The sequence below is a fragment of the Odocoileus virginianus genome, chromosome 2 (genome assembly GCF_023699985.2).
Source record: "Odocoileus virginianus isolate 20LAN1187 ecotype Illinois chromosome 2, Ovbor_1.2, whole genome shotgun sequence".
Lineage (NCBI taxonomy): Eukaryota > Metazoa > Chordata > Mammalia > Artiodactyla > Cervidae > Odocoileus > Odocoileus virginianus.
This window is the reverse complement of record NC_069675.1, coordinates 93,412,073-93,427,057: the sequence shown is the minus strand read 5'-3', so window position 1 is coordinate 93,427,057 and position 14,985 is coordinate 93,412,073. Positions and strand designations below refer to the sequence as shown.

The 14,985-nt window shown below is 54.6% G+C and overlaps 1 protein-coding gene across 5 annotated transcripts; it reads right to left on the bottom strand.

Annotated features, from left to right (window-relative positions):
• Positions 1 to 457: 457 nt before the first annotated feature.
• On the bottom strand, positions 458 to 10,903 carry SLC2A8 (solute carrier family 2 member 8). 5 transcript variants are annotated; one of them, XM_070453160.1, is made up of 10 exons: positions 10,696 to 10,894; positions 10,438 to 10,600; positions 9,976 to 10,182; positions 8,058 to 8,157; positions 5,058 to 5,257; positions 4,188 to 4,331; positions 3,981 to 4,089; positions 3,078 to 3,251; positions 2,587 to 2,732; positions 458 to 1,063 (listed from the first exon to the last, which is right to left on the bottom strand). In XM_070453160.1, exons 1-10 carry the CDS (start codon positions 10,749 to 10,751, stop codon positions 926 to 928), a joined length of 1,437 nt encoding a protein of 478 aa, XP_070309261.1. In that variant the 5' UTR covers positions 10,752 to 10,894; the 3' UTR covers positions 458 to 925. The 5 variants fall into 5 exon arrangements, with proteins under 5 accessions (XP_070309261.1, XP_070309280.1, XP_070309270.1 ...); XM_070453179.1 differs by lacking the exon at positions 2,587 to 2,732 and having other exon boundaries at positions 10,696 to 10,899; XM_070453169.1 differs by lacking the exon at positions 4,188 to 4,331 and having other exon boundaries at positions 10,696 to 10,896.
• Positions 10,904 to 14,985: the final 4,082 nt, after the last annotated feature.

The window sequence follows — 14,985 nt, the reverse complement described above, 5'->3', positions numbered from 1 at the left end:
AGTTCTGTTTGGAAAGGTATAGGTGTGAATTTTTTTTATTTATCTAAATAAAGGAGTTAATATAGAATAGTGCCTAGCAGATGGTTAACTGCTATAAAAATAATTATATTAAATAAATTAGTGTTTTCTAATTTTCCTATAATAAATGTATATTATACAACAGACAATAAAAGTAATTTGAAAAAGACTTCTGGCTCCATTAAAGTTAATATGAAGAGAGGAACATTTTGTTACAGGAGGAACTCAATCAGATTTGCTGACTAATGGTTCAGGGGGCTGAACCCGAGGAAGGAGCCGGAAATGACCTCCAAGTGCCAAAGGCGGGCCTGGCTGACCACAAGGAAGCTGATCCATAGATGTTCTTGGCAAGACTCAGTTCATGGGAGGCCTGCTTTTATGGGAGGGACAAGAAAATGCCCTTCTTGACTGCAGCCCACACAAAGAGCTCATGACTTGATTTTCTGAGTCAAATATTTATTTGGCAACGTTCCTCCCTGATAATGCAGCCACGTGAGAGGAGAAACCACAGGCCATCGCCCAGCCTCCAAAGCATCTCCAGAAAATCAGGAACCAAGAGCCCCCTCCTCCGCTGTCACTTTCCTGTCCTGATGGAGTCGGCGTGTGGAGGACTGACCGCAGGACAGCAAAGTGTCTGCAAGATGTTCCTTCTCCCGAGTCACACGGCAGCAGTGGGAACTGGACCCAGCAGCTGGGAACCTGGTCCCTGCACTTCACTGGGCAGGAAGGAGGGACCCCAGAGGACAAGGCTCTGAGGGGCTGCCGTTCTGGCTCCTGACTCTATGGGGAAAGGCAGGGGTTCCAGGCTGCCAGCTCAGGCTCAGATTGGAGTTACAGGTAGGCTCCACGCCCTCCGAGGCTGAAAGCAGGTGCAGCAGGAGGGGCACCCGCTCATAGGAAGAGGCTGTCATCGCCCCTCAAAATGGGCTGTGATTTGCTCCAAAGTCTTCCCCTTGGTCTCAGGGACACAGGCCACAGTGAAAAGGACACCGAAGATGGAGAAGGCAGAGGCCAGCCAAAAGGCACCATAGGGCCTGAGAACCTCCTGCAAAGAGAGGGGCAAGGCTGTGTTAAGACGCAGCAGGTCAGGAGCCCTCCTGGGCCCAGGAGCCGAGGCCCCACCCCGCCATGCCCAGGCTCAGGGATGTGGAGCAGGGCCTGGTGGGCCGTCCAGAAGCCCGAGCTGAGCACTGTCCAAGCTGTGGAGGGTGTGCGGTGGGGACACTGAGCTCAGTGTGACGAAGCGACTGCCCCCAGGTCAGAGGCCCACCATCAAGTGACAGCTGGGCTCACGTCCCCAGGGTCCGACTCCAGGGCCCAGAGACTTCCCTCTCCGCTCAGTCTGGCCCTGCCCTCTGTGGTCCCTGCCGCCTTGGAGTCTCTCTCCTTTGTGCCGGAGGAAATGGGTGAGCTCTCAGTAGGTGGTGATGGGGCCGTGTGCGCACATGGGGACACTCAGGGCCCATAAGCGGAGGGGAGAGGGAGCAGCGGCCCTGGGTCACAGCCGTGCATCCTCCCCGCCCAGCCCGTGTCATCCCAGGTGCCAGGAACAAAGGCTGCCACCTTCCAGCTCCTCTTCCTCGGGCACCGGGCCACCCCACCTCTGCCTCCTGGAAGCCTTTCTCTTGGTCTTGCAGTGATGGCCAGATCACTCTTAGGTCCCTTGCTGCCATCCCCTCCTTGACTGTCGGTCCCCTCCAAGCTCCTGGAAGTCACCTCCCCTCCAGGGCTTTGCTCTGGTCTTCCTGATGAGCTCCCTGGAGCAGCGCAGCCCTGCAGGGTCCAGGCCAGCCCCAAGCATCCACGCCAATCATGACCGGCCTCCCCTTGCCCCAGCCCAGCCTCCTGGTGGTTCATCCTCCTACCACTGGCCACTGTCGTACCAGCCTTTGTGATAAAGGGGACCCTGTTCATCTCATTCACTGCTGCTCTGGCACCCTAAATAGGCCTGGACCTGGCAGGTACCAGGAGCTTTGGGGGGAGTGGGGGGAGAACGACTGAATAGATGGCTTGACTGTCTGCACCAGAGCGGTGCCTGCATTGGATCGGAGGCCTTGAGACCGGGACCATGTCTGCATCAGCCCACCCACCAGCTGGTGGCAAAATGTGGAACCGAACTGACGCTTCTATCAGCTCAAAGAGGAAAGCACTGTCCCCCTTCTCCGCTTTGAGCCAAGGAAGCTGGTTCAGAGACAGGGAAGCAGCGCACCCAAGGTCACACAGTGGGAAGCGGCCAAGGTGGGGATGGGGCCCAGGGCTGCTGACTCCGAAGCTGAAGTTTCTCACGCAGCCTTGCTTCCCAAAGTCCCCAAAGTCCAGTGGGGGAGGAGGTCAGTCCTGCTGTCCTTCCACCTCGACAGCCTGGAGGGTCCCCAGTGGTCACAGCCTGGGTTCCTTGGCTGCCCCAGCCCGTCTGCTTCCCCAACTCCCAACTAAGACGGGGCCGCAGGCTGGTGGGGCTTCAGCCTGCACACAAGGCCACCAACCCTGAGTCTGTCACAAGAGTAATTCTGAAAAGTACTTCTCTGCAGACTATGGCAGGGGGAGGCTGTCAGGGCCTGCACTCACCATGAGGCTGCTGAACTCTTTCGTCACCAGAAAGGCCATGAACCAGTTGGTAAGGACACAGGCGCCGGTGGCCACACCCTTGACGGGCAGAGGGAAGATCTCAGACATGAGGAGCCAGGGGATGGGCCCCCAGCCCACAGCAAAGCCTGCAAGGGCAAGAAAGGCCTCAGGTGCGCAGGGCTAGGCCCTGGGCTTGCCGAAGACCCCCCTGGACTGAAGCAGTGTCCGAATCCAGCCTGGGTCTCAGGTTGCTCCCCTCACTTCTGATGCATAAGGCCTTGGCTCTATAGAACAGCGCGGGAACGGGGCCTGCTCGGAGGGCGCCTGTGGGGCAGACGTGAAAGGAGCAGAGAGGGGCTGAGCCGGTGCCCGGCACACGGTCAGAACTGTGAACCCAGGGGTGAGGCCGAGCAGGCCTGGACTCCCGGGAGCCACGGGAACCTGGCAGCGACACGGCGGCCCCCTCAACCTCCCCTCGGCCCCCCACTCACCAGCGATGAAGAGGCACATGCTGCCCACCGCCAGCCAGGCCAGCCCCATGTTGGTATCGGTGGGCTCCATGGAGAGGTGTGCGGGGAGGTCCACGTGCGAGGAGTTGCTGGGGCCGCCCTCGGTCAGCCTGAAGTAGGCGCCAAAGGCGCTGGTGCTGAACACCATGACCACACCTGTGGGGGGGAGGGCAGCGGTGGCAGGGCAGTGGGAGGGCGCGGGGAGACGGCCCGTAGCCCGGGCATGTGGCAGTCGGGGGGCTGGCGGGTCAGTGCACAGGGCCAACAGCAGGCGGCCTAGACTCCACTGCGAGAGGCAGCGAACAGACTCCTGCCGGGGCACCCTCGCCCCAGCCTGGCCCTGCCAGCCCCAGCTTGGACTTCACACCTCAGCCGACCCCAAGAAGCTTCTGGAAGCAGACCCTCCCCTGGCCTTGAGGAAGCAGGAGCAACCACCAGCAGCCAGGCCAACTTCCCCCACAGCACCGAGGGCCCGATGGCGCCAGGCCCATGAGGAGCCTTCCTCACACTGCATGCTGATTCTCTCCACGACCCGCCACCACCTGCATTTCAGAGGGGAAGCTGGCTCAGGTAGTCAATTGCACAGAGAGGCCACAGGCTTCAGGACCTCTTCACCCCCAGGCCGTCAGTCTCCTCACTATAAACCGGGCCCTGGGGGCGCCTTCTTCTAGGTTCTCTACCCAGGTCAAGATGTGCCGCAGTGGCGCGGTGAGCGCAGGCCGGGCCTGGAGCAAGTGCTCCCCTGAAGTCCTGCCCGTGCCCTCGGGGACACTCAGCCTTGTTCTCCTCCCGCAACATGGTGACCTCAGTTAAGACCCTCCAGCCTGTGGTGGGAGGCTGGCCTGGACCCCTGCAGAGGGCAGAGCCTTCCCCCTGGAGCCTCACCTGACAAGGTCAGCAACAGCCTCCGTCCGGCTCTGTCCATGATCAGGGCCGCTGTGGCAGTAAACAGCACCTGGATGAGGCCCACGACGACTGAGGCCAGGCTGCTGTCCTGGGGAGACGGGCCAGGTGGGTCAGGTGGACACCCCGAGGCTGGGCCCCACCCAAACGGCCTCCAGGTGAGGTAGGCCGGGGCAGAGGCCACTTTACCTTGAACTTGGCCTCCTCAAAGATAGTCTCTGCATAGAACATGACGGCATTGATGCCCGACAGCTGCTGGAAGGCCATCAGGGAGATGCCGATGATGAAGGGCTTGTAGACGCCAGGACGCCACAGCTGGGCCATGTGGAAGCCCTGCTCAGATGGATACCGGGCATCAGGGCTTCTCTCTACCTCTCCCAACGGTGCCCCATCTCTGAGCGCCCCCGTCTTGGGGCCTGGTGGAGTGAGGGAGCCTCTGGGTCTTGTTGCAGCCCTCCTGAAGCCTCTGCATCAGGGCCCCACATCACTTTAACCTCCCCATTTGTAAGGTGATAGGATCCTCCATTCCCACGTCCCTTCCTGATTTTCTGGGGGATCCACGGGGATGCTCTCTGAGCAGAGAACCCAGGGTTCCCGAGTCCCACTGGCCTTGGGTCTAGGTCTGGGCCGAGCACCTTCCCTAGCCCCACTGATCCTTACCACCACCGCCAGGCATGTGCTATGACCCCACTTTACAGGGGAAGAAACTCAGGTTAAAGATGGGATGGTCACACAGAGGTAAGGGGCAGAGACTCAGTGTTCTCCTGGGCCCTATAGCTCCCTGTTTCAAAATTCCGAGTCCTCAAGTCCCCACCTGCATTCTCCTCTGACACGGTCCAGCCCTTCTCTTTTTGGGACATGGAGATCGGGGTTCAGGCTTCCCCAGGGATGACCAAGACTTTGGTGTGGCCAAGTAGCGGCCCACAGGACAGCACTCCCATGGGCCATCGTGTGTACGCGTGTGAGCACACACATGTGCAGCCACAGCACCACGCTGTGTTGACCTCAGGGGAGATACTCCCCGGTCCCCCTCCTCGGGACTGGCTCTCAGCTCCTCACCTGGTGCTCAGCCCCAATGGGGGGCTCCTCCCAGCCCTGAGCAGAGCCCCATAGGAACTGCATGGCGGCCATGGCTTCCTGGCGCTTGTGCTGAGACAGCAGGAAGCGAGGGGTCTCAGGCATGAAACACATGAGCAGCAGCATGAAGGAGGGGGGCACACACCCCAGCACGGCCAGCCAGCGCCACTCGAGCACCCAGCCTGGGGGTGGGGGGAAGAGACGTCAGAGCGGGGTTAGCCAGTGTGGATCTTCTCGAGGAGCCCCTGCCCCCTTGCCAACCAGGGACTCTGCTTAAAGGGTGGGGACCCCAGTGTCTTTGCAGGACTCTCCTAGGGTTTGTCATTGATGTTGTCATTTTTATTGTTAAGTGTGGAAACGATGAGGGGGGTACATCAGTGAAGGTTTTAGTTCAGTTCAGTTCAGTCGCTCAGTCGTGTCCGACTCTTTGCGACCCCATGAATTTCAGCACGCCAGGCCTCCCTGTCCATCACCAACTCCCGGAGTCCACCCAAACCCATGTCCATCGAGTTGGTGATGCCGTCCAACCATCTCATCCTCTGTCATCCCCTTCTCCTCCTGCTCCCAATCTGTCCCAGCATCAGGGTCTTTTCCAGTGAGTCAACTCTTCATATGAGGTGGCCAAAGTACTGGAGTTTCAGCTTCAGCATCAGTCCTTCCAATGAACACCCAGGACTGATCTCCTTTAGGATGGACTGGTTGGGTCTCCTTGCAGTCCAAGGGACTCTCAAGAGTCTTCTCCAACACCGTGGTTCAAAACCATCAATTCTTCAGCACTCAGCTTTCTTCACAGTCCAACTCTCACATCCATACATGACCACTGAAAAAACCATAGCCTTGACCAGATGGACCTTTGTTGGCAAAGTAATGTCTCTGCTTTTTAATATACTGCCAAGGTTGGTCATAACTTTCCTTCCAAGCAGTAAGCGTCTTTTAATTTCATGGCTAAATAAACCATCTACAGTGATTTTGGAGCCCAGAAAAATAAAGTCTGACACTGTTTCCACTGTCTCCCCATCTATTTCCCATGAAGTGATGGGACCAGATGCCATGATCTTAGTTTTCTGAATGTTAAGCTTTAAGCCAACTTTTTCACTCTCCTCTTTCACTTTTATCAAGAGACTTTTTAGTTCCTCTTCACTTTCTGCCATAAGGGTGGTGTCATCTGCACATTGAGGTTATTGATATTTCTCCCGGCAATCTTGATTCCAACTTGTTCTTCTTCAGCCCAGCATTTCTCATGATGTGCTCTGCATATAAGTTAAATAAGCAGGGTGACAGTATACAGCCTTGACATACTCCTGTTCCTATTGGGAACCAGTCTGTTGTTCCATGTCCAGTTCTAACTGCTTCTTCCTGACCTACATACAGGTTTCTCAAGAGGCAGGTCAGGTGGTCTGGTATTCCCATTTCCTTCAGAATTTTCCACAGTTTATTGTGATCCACACAGTCAAAGGCTTTGGCATAGTCAATAAAGCAGAAATAGATGTTTTTCTGGAACTCTCTTGCTTTTTCGATGATCCAGCGGATGTTGGCAATTTGATCTCTGGTTCCTCTGCCTTTTCTAAAACCAGCTTGAACATCTGGAAGTTCACAGTTCACGTATTGCTGAAGCCTGGCTTGGAGAATTTTGAGAATTACTTTACTAGCGTGTGAGATAAGTGCATTTGTGTGGTAGTTTGAGCATTCTTTGGGATTGCCTTTCTTAGGGATTGGAATGAAAACGGACCTCTTCCAGTCCTGTGGCCACTGGTGAGTTTTCCAAATTATGCAGCCACTAAACAAAGGTGCTCACTCTGTATTGCTGTGATATATGGCACCACGCGTGTGAAAGGGAGGTGGGGCAGGAGGCCATGTGTGCACAGGTCCCCTCCCGGTAGACTAACTGTGAAGCAGGCAAGGCTGGCTCCTCTGGGAGGAAGGGGGACAGAGAAGAAGGGGGACTTTTCACTGAAAAACGTCAATCAAAACTCACAGAAGCTGATCAGTCTAAGTGTGGCTTCTGATGACCTAGAGGAAACCCTATTGGTGTGACTACACCCATGAGACTGTCCTGAGTATCAGTGTCTATACAGGGGCTTTGGCACACTGCTGGCCCCATAAAGTAGCTAGACTGCGGCCAGGACTCTGAACGAGAGTCAGGACGCTAAGTGGGTAGAAAGGAAAGACCACGGACCTGCATGTTGTCCACTCTGAGAAACCACAGGGCACATGCCCGGGCCCTGCCACTGCCCATCCGGCCCCAAACCCCCATGCCCTCATGGTTCTCAGGCCATCCCTTGACAATATCAGGGTCTGCTGCCAGGCGCTTTTTACAGCGTCAGTTAATTTAATCCCTCAACAGCCTTGGACTAGGTAAGGTTAATCTCCTCTTGAAGACAAGGAAACTAAGGCTCCCAGGGGCAGTTGACTAGGCCAAGATCACACAGCTAGTAAGTGGCATGTTCCCCTAATCCGGGGCTGTCAGATGTGAAGCCTGTCTTTCCTCTACCCGAGTTCATTCTAGGCTGCCTCTGCAAGCTTCCCAGTGCTTCTGGAAGCTTCCTCATGCTGGCTCCAGCTCTGACCCTCGGGTTCTGTGGAAACTGCCTCCTTCAGGCTGCAAATCCAGTAGTGATCTGAGGGAGACATATTTGCGCCCTCTAAGATCTTGGGCTAAAGACTTTCCCTCCAGCCCCAGAATCCTAGTTTGTCACCGCACAGGGAGATGCTGCTCTAACTCATCAGGTATCCCTACACTCCTGGAATGGGCTTCTGCTCTGGGGAGATGAGGACATCACCTTCGCCAGCTCTCCTCAGAATACTGTCACAAGACCCACACGACCCGGTGTTCTCAGGTAAGTGGTCTGGGAACGTGGCATCTTGGGCAGTGGCTGTGTGACATTAGGCAAGTCCCTTGACCTCTCTGAACTTCAGTTTCTACATCTGATAGAAAGCCACAGCCATGAACAGTCACCAGATGAGATAATATGAAAACCATACCTGCTAGGTAGGCTAGGAGGATGCCTGTGACCACCATCAGCTGCACACAGGAGCCGAGCAGCCCTCGCACCTCAGGGTAAGCAATTTCAGAGATATAGACCTGTTGGTAATTAAGATGACAGTGTACTTCGGGTCTAGGAGTTCTTAAAACTGAAAAGTCTCAGCCATTCAGAGCTGAGGACAGCCTGGGCTGGGGCACTTCCAAGCCCAGGGAGCCCGGAACTGCAGTTCCCTGGTCATAAGAGCTCCCATCTATGTGATCTACAGCACATGTTTAAAGGGTATATGTGTGGATGCTGTGTCTGTGCTGGGCGGGGGGGGGGGCGCACAGAGCTTTTCACACTTTCATTTAATTGTATACTCTTGACAAAAAGCAAATTCTAACATAGAAGGTGTGCAGAACTTCCCTGGTGGCCCAGTGGTAGAGAATCTACCTGCCAAGCAGGAGATACAGGCTCCATCCCTGGATGGGGAAGATCCCCTGGAGAAGAAAATGCAACACAGTCCTGTATTCCTGCCTGGGAAAACCCACGGACAGAGGAGCCTGGCAGGGTATAGTCTGCGGGGTCACAAAGAGTCAGATACAAGACTTGGCAACTAAACAACAACAACAGGTATGTGGTGGGCCCAAGATTTCTGCCTTTCTAACCACCTCCAGGAGACACAGAGCTCCTGACCCAAGGACCACACTTTGAGTGGTGCCCTTGGAGTGAAAGCAGGAACTCTCCACCTCGGTTGCTACCAGTGATTGCCACAGCTTCCTCTGGGCTCAGGAGCCAGAAAGCGCTTGCCCATGCTTCTGGGTTATTCCATGCCCATGCCTAAGTCAGGTGTGTTTTTGCTCAGTAAAAAAAAAAAAACACAAAAAAATCCAGATATAATATCCAACCTAGCTGCTGCATGTTACCCAGCAGATGCAGTTGAAATGAGTGGTAGGTGCAAAGGGAGGGATTTTGAGCTACTACTTTTAGTCTTGATTGGTTAGGGTGTGGGTGGTGGTGGATCATCGAAGCCCATGATCAGCAGCAGGTCACAGAACACCCAGAAACCCCACCTGCGAGGGTCCAAGTCCCTCGACTGGCCATGCCAGGACCAGGGCCATGAGTGTAGGCTCTCGTAAAGCCACACAGCTATGGCCCAAGCTAACGCCATCATTCCTGCCTATGGGCTCACAGAGGTGCTCTGCCCAGGGCTGCGGTTTCACCCAGATGTGTCCAGCTCCAAAGGCAGCCTGGGCAGTGCTGGGTCAGGAGGTGGTGAGAGAGGAGCGCGGGGAACACCTGGAGGGCCGCTTCCTGAGCAGTGAAGGGGCGGGCCAGGTCCCAGCAGCCTCTGCCCCTGGGGACAAACCACAGTGGGATTTTCCTGCTGAACTGGAGCCAGTGGTCTGAAGGCCAAGGGGGACCTAAGCCATCATGTGAGGCTTCTGTTGACCATCTACAGAGGGCACCTCATTTGTAGAGCCCAAGAGAGGCCCTGTTAAGTGCCACCACCCGGGGTTCAAGAAGTAGCACCATCACTGACTTTGTGCTTAAACCAAGGACGTGTGGCTCAGCTGGTGAAGAATCTGCCTGCAATGAGGGAGACCTGGGTTCGATCCCCGGGTTGGGAAGATCCCCCTGGAGAAGGCAAAGGATAGCCACTCCAGCATTCTGGTCTGGAGAATTCCATGGACTACAGTCCATGGGGTCGCAAAGAGTCAGACACGGCTGAAAGACTGTCACTTCACGTTCCGTTAAGCTTCATCTGTAACCAGGGATGGAAAGCAACAGCTCTTTCTAAGGCCCCATGGGAGTGTAAGGAAGCTGGAGCAGGGGAGGGGCATGGTGTAAGGCAGCCAAAAGGCCGCAGCCAGGGCCCGGAGTTCTGTCCTTTCTCCCGCGTCCCAGGACGCCAGACTGGGGGGAAACACACTCACCGGGGCCACGAGCGAGGCAATGCCACAGGCCAGGCCGGTGAGCAGACGGCCTCCGAGCAGCATCCACAGGTTCTGAGCCGCGGTGATGACGGCGAAGCCGGCCACGAAGGGCATGGAGCAGAGGAGGAGGCTCAGCTTGCGCCCCGCGTGGTCTACGAGCCAGCCGCCCAGCAGGCCCCCGGCCGCGGCGCCCAGGGTCACGATGGCCTGGGGAGGGGCGACCGCGGGCTGAGGCAGGGGGCGCCGGGGGCCCGCGGCCCAACCTCGCCCTCCACTCCACCCTCCGCCGCTGCGGGGGAAGGGGAGAGGGCGACCCCTCTCAGGGGAGCCCGGACATACTCGGCGGAGGGTCTCCGTGCCAGCCCGAAGCCAGGCAGCGGGGGGGGGAGGGCCCCGGCACCCGTCTTAGGGGTGGGCGGAGGAGGGTCTCAGGAGGGCAGGAGGGTGAGCCCGAGGCCTCACCCCGAACCAGGAGGCTGCGTCCTCGTCGAGGTGCGGGGCCGGGGGCGCGGCGCGCCTCAGGCTCGGGATGGCCGGGGAGCTGTAGCCGAGCGCGAAGCCGAAGCTGAGCGGTCCCAGGGCAGCGGCGAAGGCGGCGAGGAAGACGCGGCGGCCGCGGGGAGCGCTGCGGTGACGGGGGCGGTTGGTTAGCGGCAAGGCCTGGGCGCAGCGGGAGAAGTGAGGCCGCGCCAGCGGACCTGGGTTCCCCCTACCGCTCACCTGCCGCCGAGCGGCCCCAGGAGCGGCTGGGTCTCCTCTTGGTCCTCAGGCGTCATGTCCGCGATCAACGCTTGCTCTGCCGGCTCTGACGCCTTGAACTGCCACGGGTCCCGCGAGTGCGGCCAGCGCCGGCCTCTCAGGCCAGGGCAACCAACAGACGGCGAGGAGCTGCTTTAGGCCGGGTAAGGGAGCAGCCAATGGGAACGCAAGGCGGGGTTAGCGTCTGCTCTAGGAGACGCCCTTCAAGTCAAAGCGGACCAATGGAATTAAAAAGCCGGAGGGCATCGCTCACTGGAACCGCCCCCAGGACGGCCATCCGGTGTAATAGGCAGGGGCGGAGCTTATATATGGCCGGGCTCACAGAACCACCCAGTAGGAAGGTGATGCAAGCTCGAAGGCGGGTTCATCTAAAATACCGCGACCCACGTTAGCCATTGAGAGTGGGGATTGCACTTGCTCCTGGAACAGCCTTTCATTCGAGTTTCAACCAGTACGGCTAGGACGCGGAACGAAGGCGGAGTTCGTGGGTCGCGTCCGGGACTGCCCTCCCTCAGTTTGTGCAGCGCCGCTGACCCCCTTGGGTAGCGTCTGCAGTACCTTCTCAGCGTTAACCTCAGCTGGGGGACGTGGGCAGCTCTGCCCACCGTGAACCGCAGGGCGGAAGGTCTCCAAACACCGGTTCTGGACTTGTCTGTTCTCGGGTCAGCTGTGTTGTGGGAGGCGTGGCCCTGGGCGCCGCAGCCCAACTCTTGTGCTTGTTAAGACTTGGAGTGAGGGCGGGGGAGCCCAGGTTGCTGACTGTACGGAGCCGAAGACCCAGGACGACCACCACCTTCGGGTACTGAGGACCCATGTTGGGCGGGGTCCTCCATGCCACATACCTGTGACTGATCTGGGCCTAAATGGTGAGCTCCACGGTCTCTGTTAAATTCCAAAGATGAAGACTTTGGAATCTTCATCTTAATACTACACCTCCCAAATTTGAGTTAACAAAATCCGCAGTTAACATCTGCGGATGTTAATAGCCAGTCTCTCTACGTGTGTGCACCCTGGTCACTGGTGGAGGTGAGGATGAAGAAGTCAGGGCGCTGTAGAATGTCGCGATTTGTATGCCACATTCCCTGGGTGCAGGCAGTTGCGGCGGAGTGCTGTGTAATTCTGGCAAGAACCAGGACTAAGAGAGTTAACAGGCTTAGCTTCTAATCCCTCTCTGGGCCTCTTTCTCTTCATCTCTCAGTGGAAATGATAGTATCTATTTTGAAAGAGGGTTTGTTGTAGGGGCAAAGTGAAAAGACCAAGCACATTGCAGATAACTCAAATATTAGGCAGTATAATTAGTGCAGTTAGCATGATTGTATTAGCTTTCAAGACTTAGGCAACCACCCCTTGGTTCTTCCTCAGCGTCTTGTGCTCCAATCATAAATTCTTATCACAGCAATAATCATTGCTTGTGATTCACCTGTCTACTTCTCTCCCTTCCCCAATGGACATGGTGTTCTCCTTCAGACAGTGGGTACTGGATGTTTGCAGAGGGGATGGATGCTTCAGATTCCTCAGACAGTGGGTACTGGATGTTTGCAGAGGGGATGGATGCTTCAGATTCCAAGGGCAAACGGCTGCTGCTAGACAGTTTACTTTGCAGTTCAGCCTGAGGGGTATGCAGAGAGGCTTCTGTAGACAGGGTGATCCAATGAGCCTAGCTAAGGCCAGCCAGCCCTCCAAGCCATGTGTGTGCACTAAGTCACTTCAGTTGTGTCTGACTCTCTGCAACCCCATAGACTGTAGCCTGCCAGGCTCCTCTGTCCACGGGATTTCTCCAGGCAGGAATACTGGAGTGGATGCCAAGCCGTGAACTGCTGCAAACCTGCTCCTGCCCTCTGGCTGGTCATCTCCCTCCCCATGAGTGTGCAGCATTCACTTGGCCTTTGTGAGCAGACACTGCTGCCAGAACAGACTCCCGCCTTCCTTTTATAAGCCAAGTCCATCAAACTGTTTAGTAGTGCCCACCCCTTGCCCATTCTACATCCACTCCTCAGATCTGTGACTCTTGTCAAATTATGGGGTGGTTCTGATGCTGCCAGTCTCTTTGGAAGAATGGTCTAAATAGCCCTTGGTTTTTCTATTCCAGGCTGAGAATCAAGAAACTTCAGGGGAAAGAAAAAGATGAGAGGAAAACACACACATACAAGCTCATGAGGCTTAAAAATTATTTTAACATGAAAAACACCAGCCAGATCCAGCTGACACAAGGCACTCAGCCTGGCTGTGTACGGTGGACAGGGCACAGTTCTGGGGTCAGAGAAATCACAGGTTCAAATCACTGCCCCCTTTTGAACCTCAGTTTCCTTATTTGACAAACAAAAATAAAAAAAGAAAAGCAAAAATAGTAAAACCCAATCCATAAAGCTTTGGGTGAGGTCAAGATACAGCATGTAGTTGATTTTGTATTTTTCTGTCTTATACGAAAGGGCGTAACAAAACACAGAAGAATAGGGATGCTGAATGCTGCAAAGACTGTGAGGAGACTCCTTTGGTTATGGCCCCACCTGGATACACTGAAAAAGCACTGTCTTTAGCACTCTGACCTCCTGCCTTCTGCTGAAGGGGACCAGGCAGCCTTCAGCTCAGATGTATCATGTGGGACTCTCTGAGCCACAGGCAGAGAGGAGAGCTCTCCCCACAGTGTGCCAGGCCCACAAGGAGGTAGGGTTCAAACTTCTGTGAGATCTATCAGATCGAGTCATGTCCAGAACAGACGTCTGCTGGACATGACTCGACCTGTCCAGTGAGAAGTGAGAAGACCTGCAGAAGAACTCCTCAGAGCCACTTTAACAGGGGAAACGATCTCAAGTTTCTTTTGATGGGTAATATAGGCAAGATGCAGACTTAAACTGAAGAGAGTAGGGATAACCACTAGACCATTCAGGTATGACCTAAAGCAAATCCCTTATGAATATACAGTGGAAGTGAGAAATAGATTTAAGGACTAGATCTGATAGTGCCTGATGAACTATGGACGGAGGTTCGTGACATTGTACAGGAGACAGGGATCAAGACCATCCCCATGGAAAAGAAAGGCAAAAAGGCAGAATGGTTGTCTGAGGAGGCCTTACAAATAGCTGTGAAAAGAAGGGAAGCAAAAGGCAAAGGAGAAAAGGAAAGATATTCCCATTTGAATGCAGAGTTCCAAAGAATAGCAAGGAGAGATAAGAAAGCCTTCCTCAGCAATCAATGCAAAGAAATAAAAGAAAACAACAGAATGGGAAAGACTAGAGACCTCTTCAAGAAAATCAGAGATACCAAGGGAACATTTCATGCAAAAATGGGCTCAATAAAGGACAGAAATGGTATGGACCTAACAGAAGCAGAAGATATTAAGAAGAAGTGGCAAGAATACACAGAAGAACTGTACAAAAAAGATCTTCATGACCCAGATAATCACGATGGTGTGATCACTCACCTAGAGCCAGACATCCTGGAATGGGAAGTCAAGTGGGCCTTAGAAAGCATCACTCTGAACAAAGCTACTGGATGTGATGGAATTCCAGCTGAGCTATTTCAAATCCTGAAAGATGATGCTGTGAAAGCCTGCATTCAATATGCCAGCAAATTTGGAAAACTCAGCAGTGGCCACAGGACTGGAAAAGGTCTGTTTTCATTCCAATCCCTAAGAAAGGCAATCCCAAAGAATGCTCAAACTACCACACAATTGCGCTCATCTCACACGATAGTAAAGTAATTCTCAAAATTCTCCAAGCCAGGCTTCAGCAATATGTGAACTGTGAACTTCCAGATGTTCAAGCTGGTTTTAGAAAAGGCAGAGGAACCAGAGATCAAATTGCCAACATCCGCTGGATCATCAAAAAAGCAAGAGAGCTCCAGAAAAACATCTATTTCTGCTTTATTGACTATGCCAAAGCCTTTGACTGTGTGGATCACAATAAACTGTGGAAAATTCTGAAGGAAATGGGAATACCAGACCACCTGACCTGCCTCTTGAGAAACCTGTATGTAGGTCAGGAAGCAACAGTTAGAACTGGACACGGAACAACAGACTGGTTCCCAATAGGAACAGGAGTATGTCAAGGCTGTATATTGTCACCCTGCTTATTTATATGCAGAGTATATCATAAGAAACGCTGGCCTGGAAGAAGCACAAGCTGGAATCAAGATTGCCGGGAGAAATATCAATAACCTCAGATATGCAGATGACACCACCCTTATGGCAGAAAGTGAAGAGGAACTAAAAAGCCTCTTGATGAAAGTGAAAGAGTAAGAGTGAAAAAGTTG

Coding starts and splice junctions, on each gene's coding strand:
- SLC2A8 (XM_070453160.1), bottom strand. CDS start 10,751: ATGACGCCTGAGGACCAAGAGGAGACCCAGCCGCTCCTGGGGCCGCTC. Junction 4,090..4,187: donor TTGAGGAGGCCAAGTTCAAG/GTAAAGTGGCCT, acceptor CCGTCTCCCCAG/GACAGCAGCCTGGCCTCAGT. Junction 3,252..3,980: donor GCTGTTGCTGACCTTGTCAG/GTGAGGCTCCAG, acceptor TCCCCCCCACAG/GTGTGGTCATGGTGTTCAGC.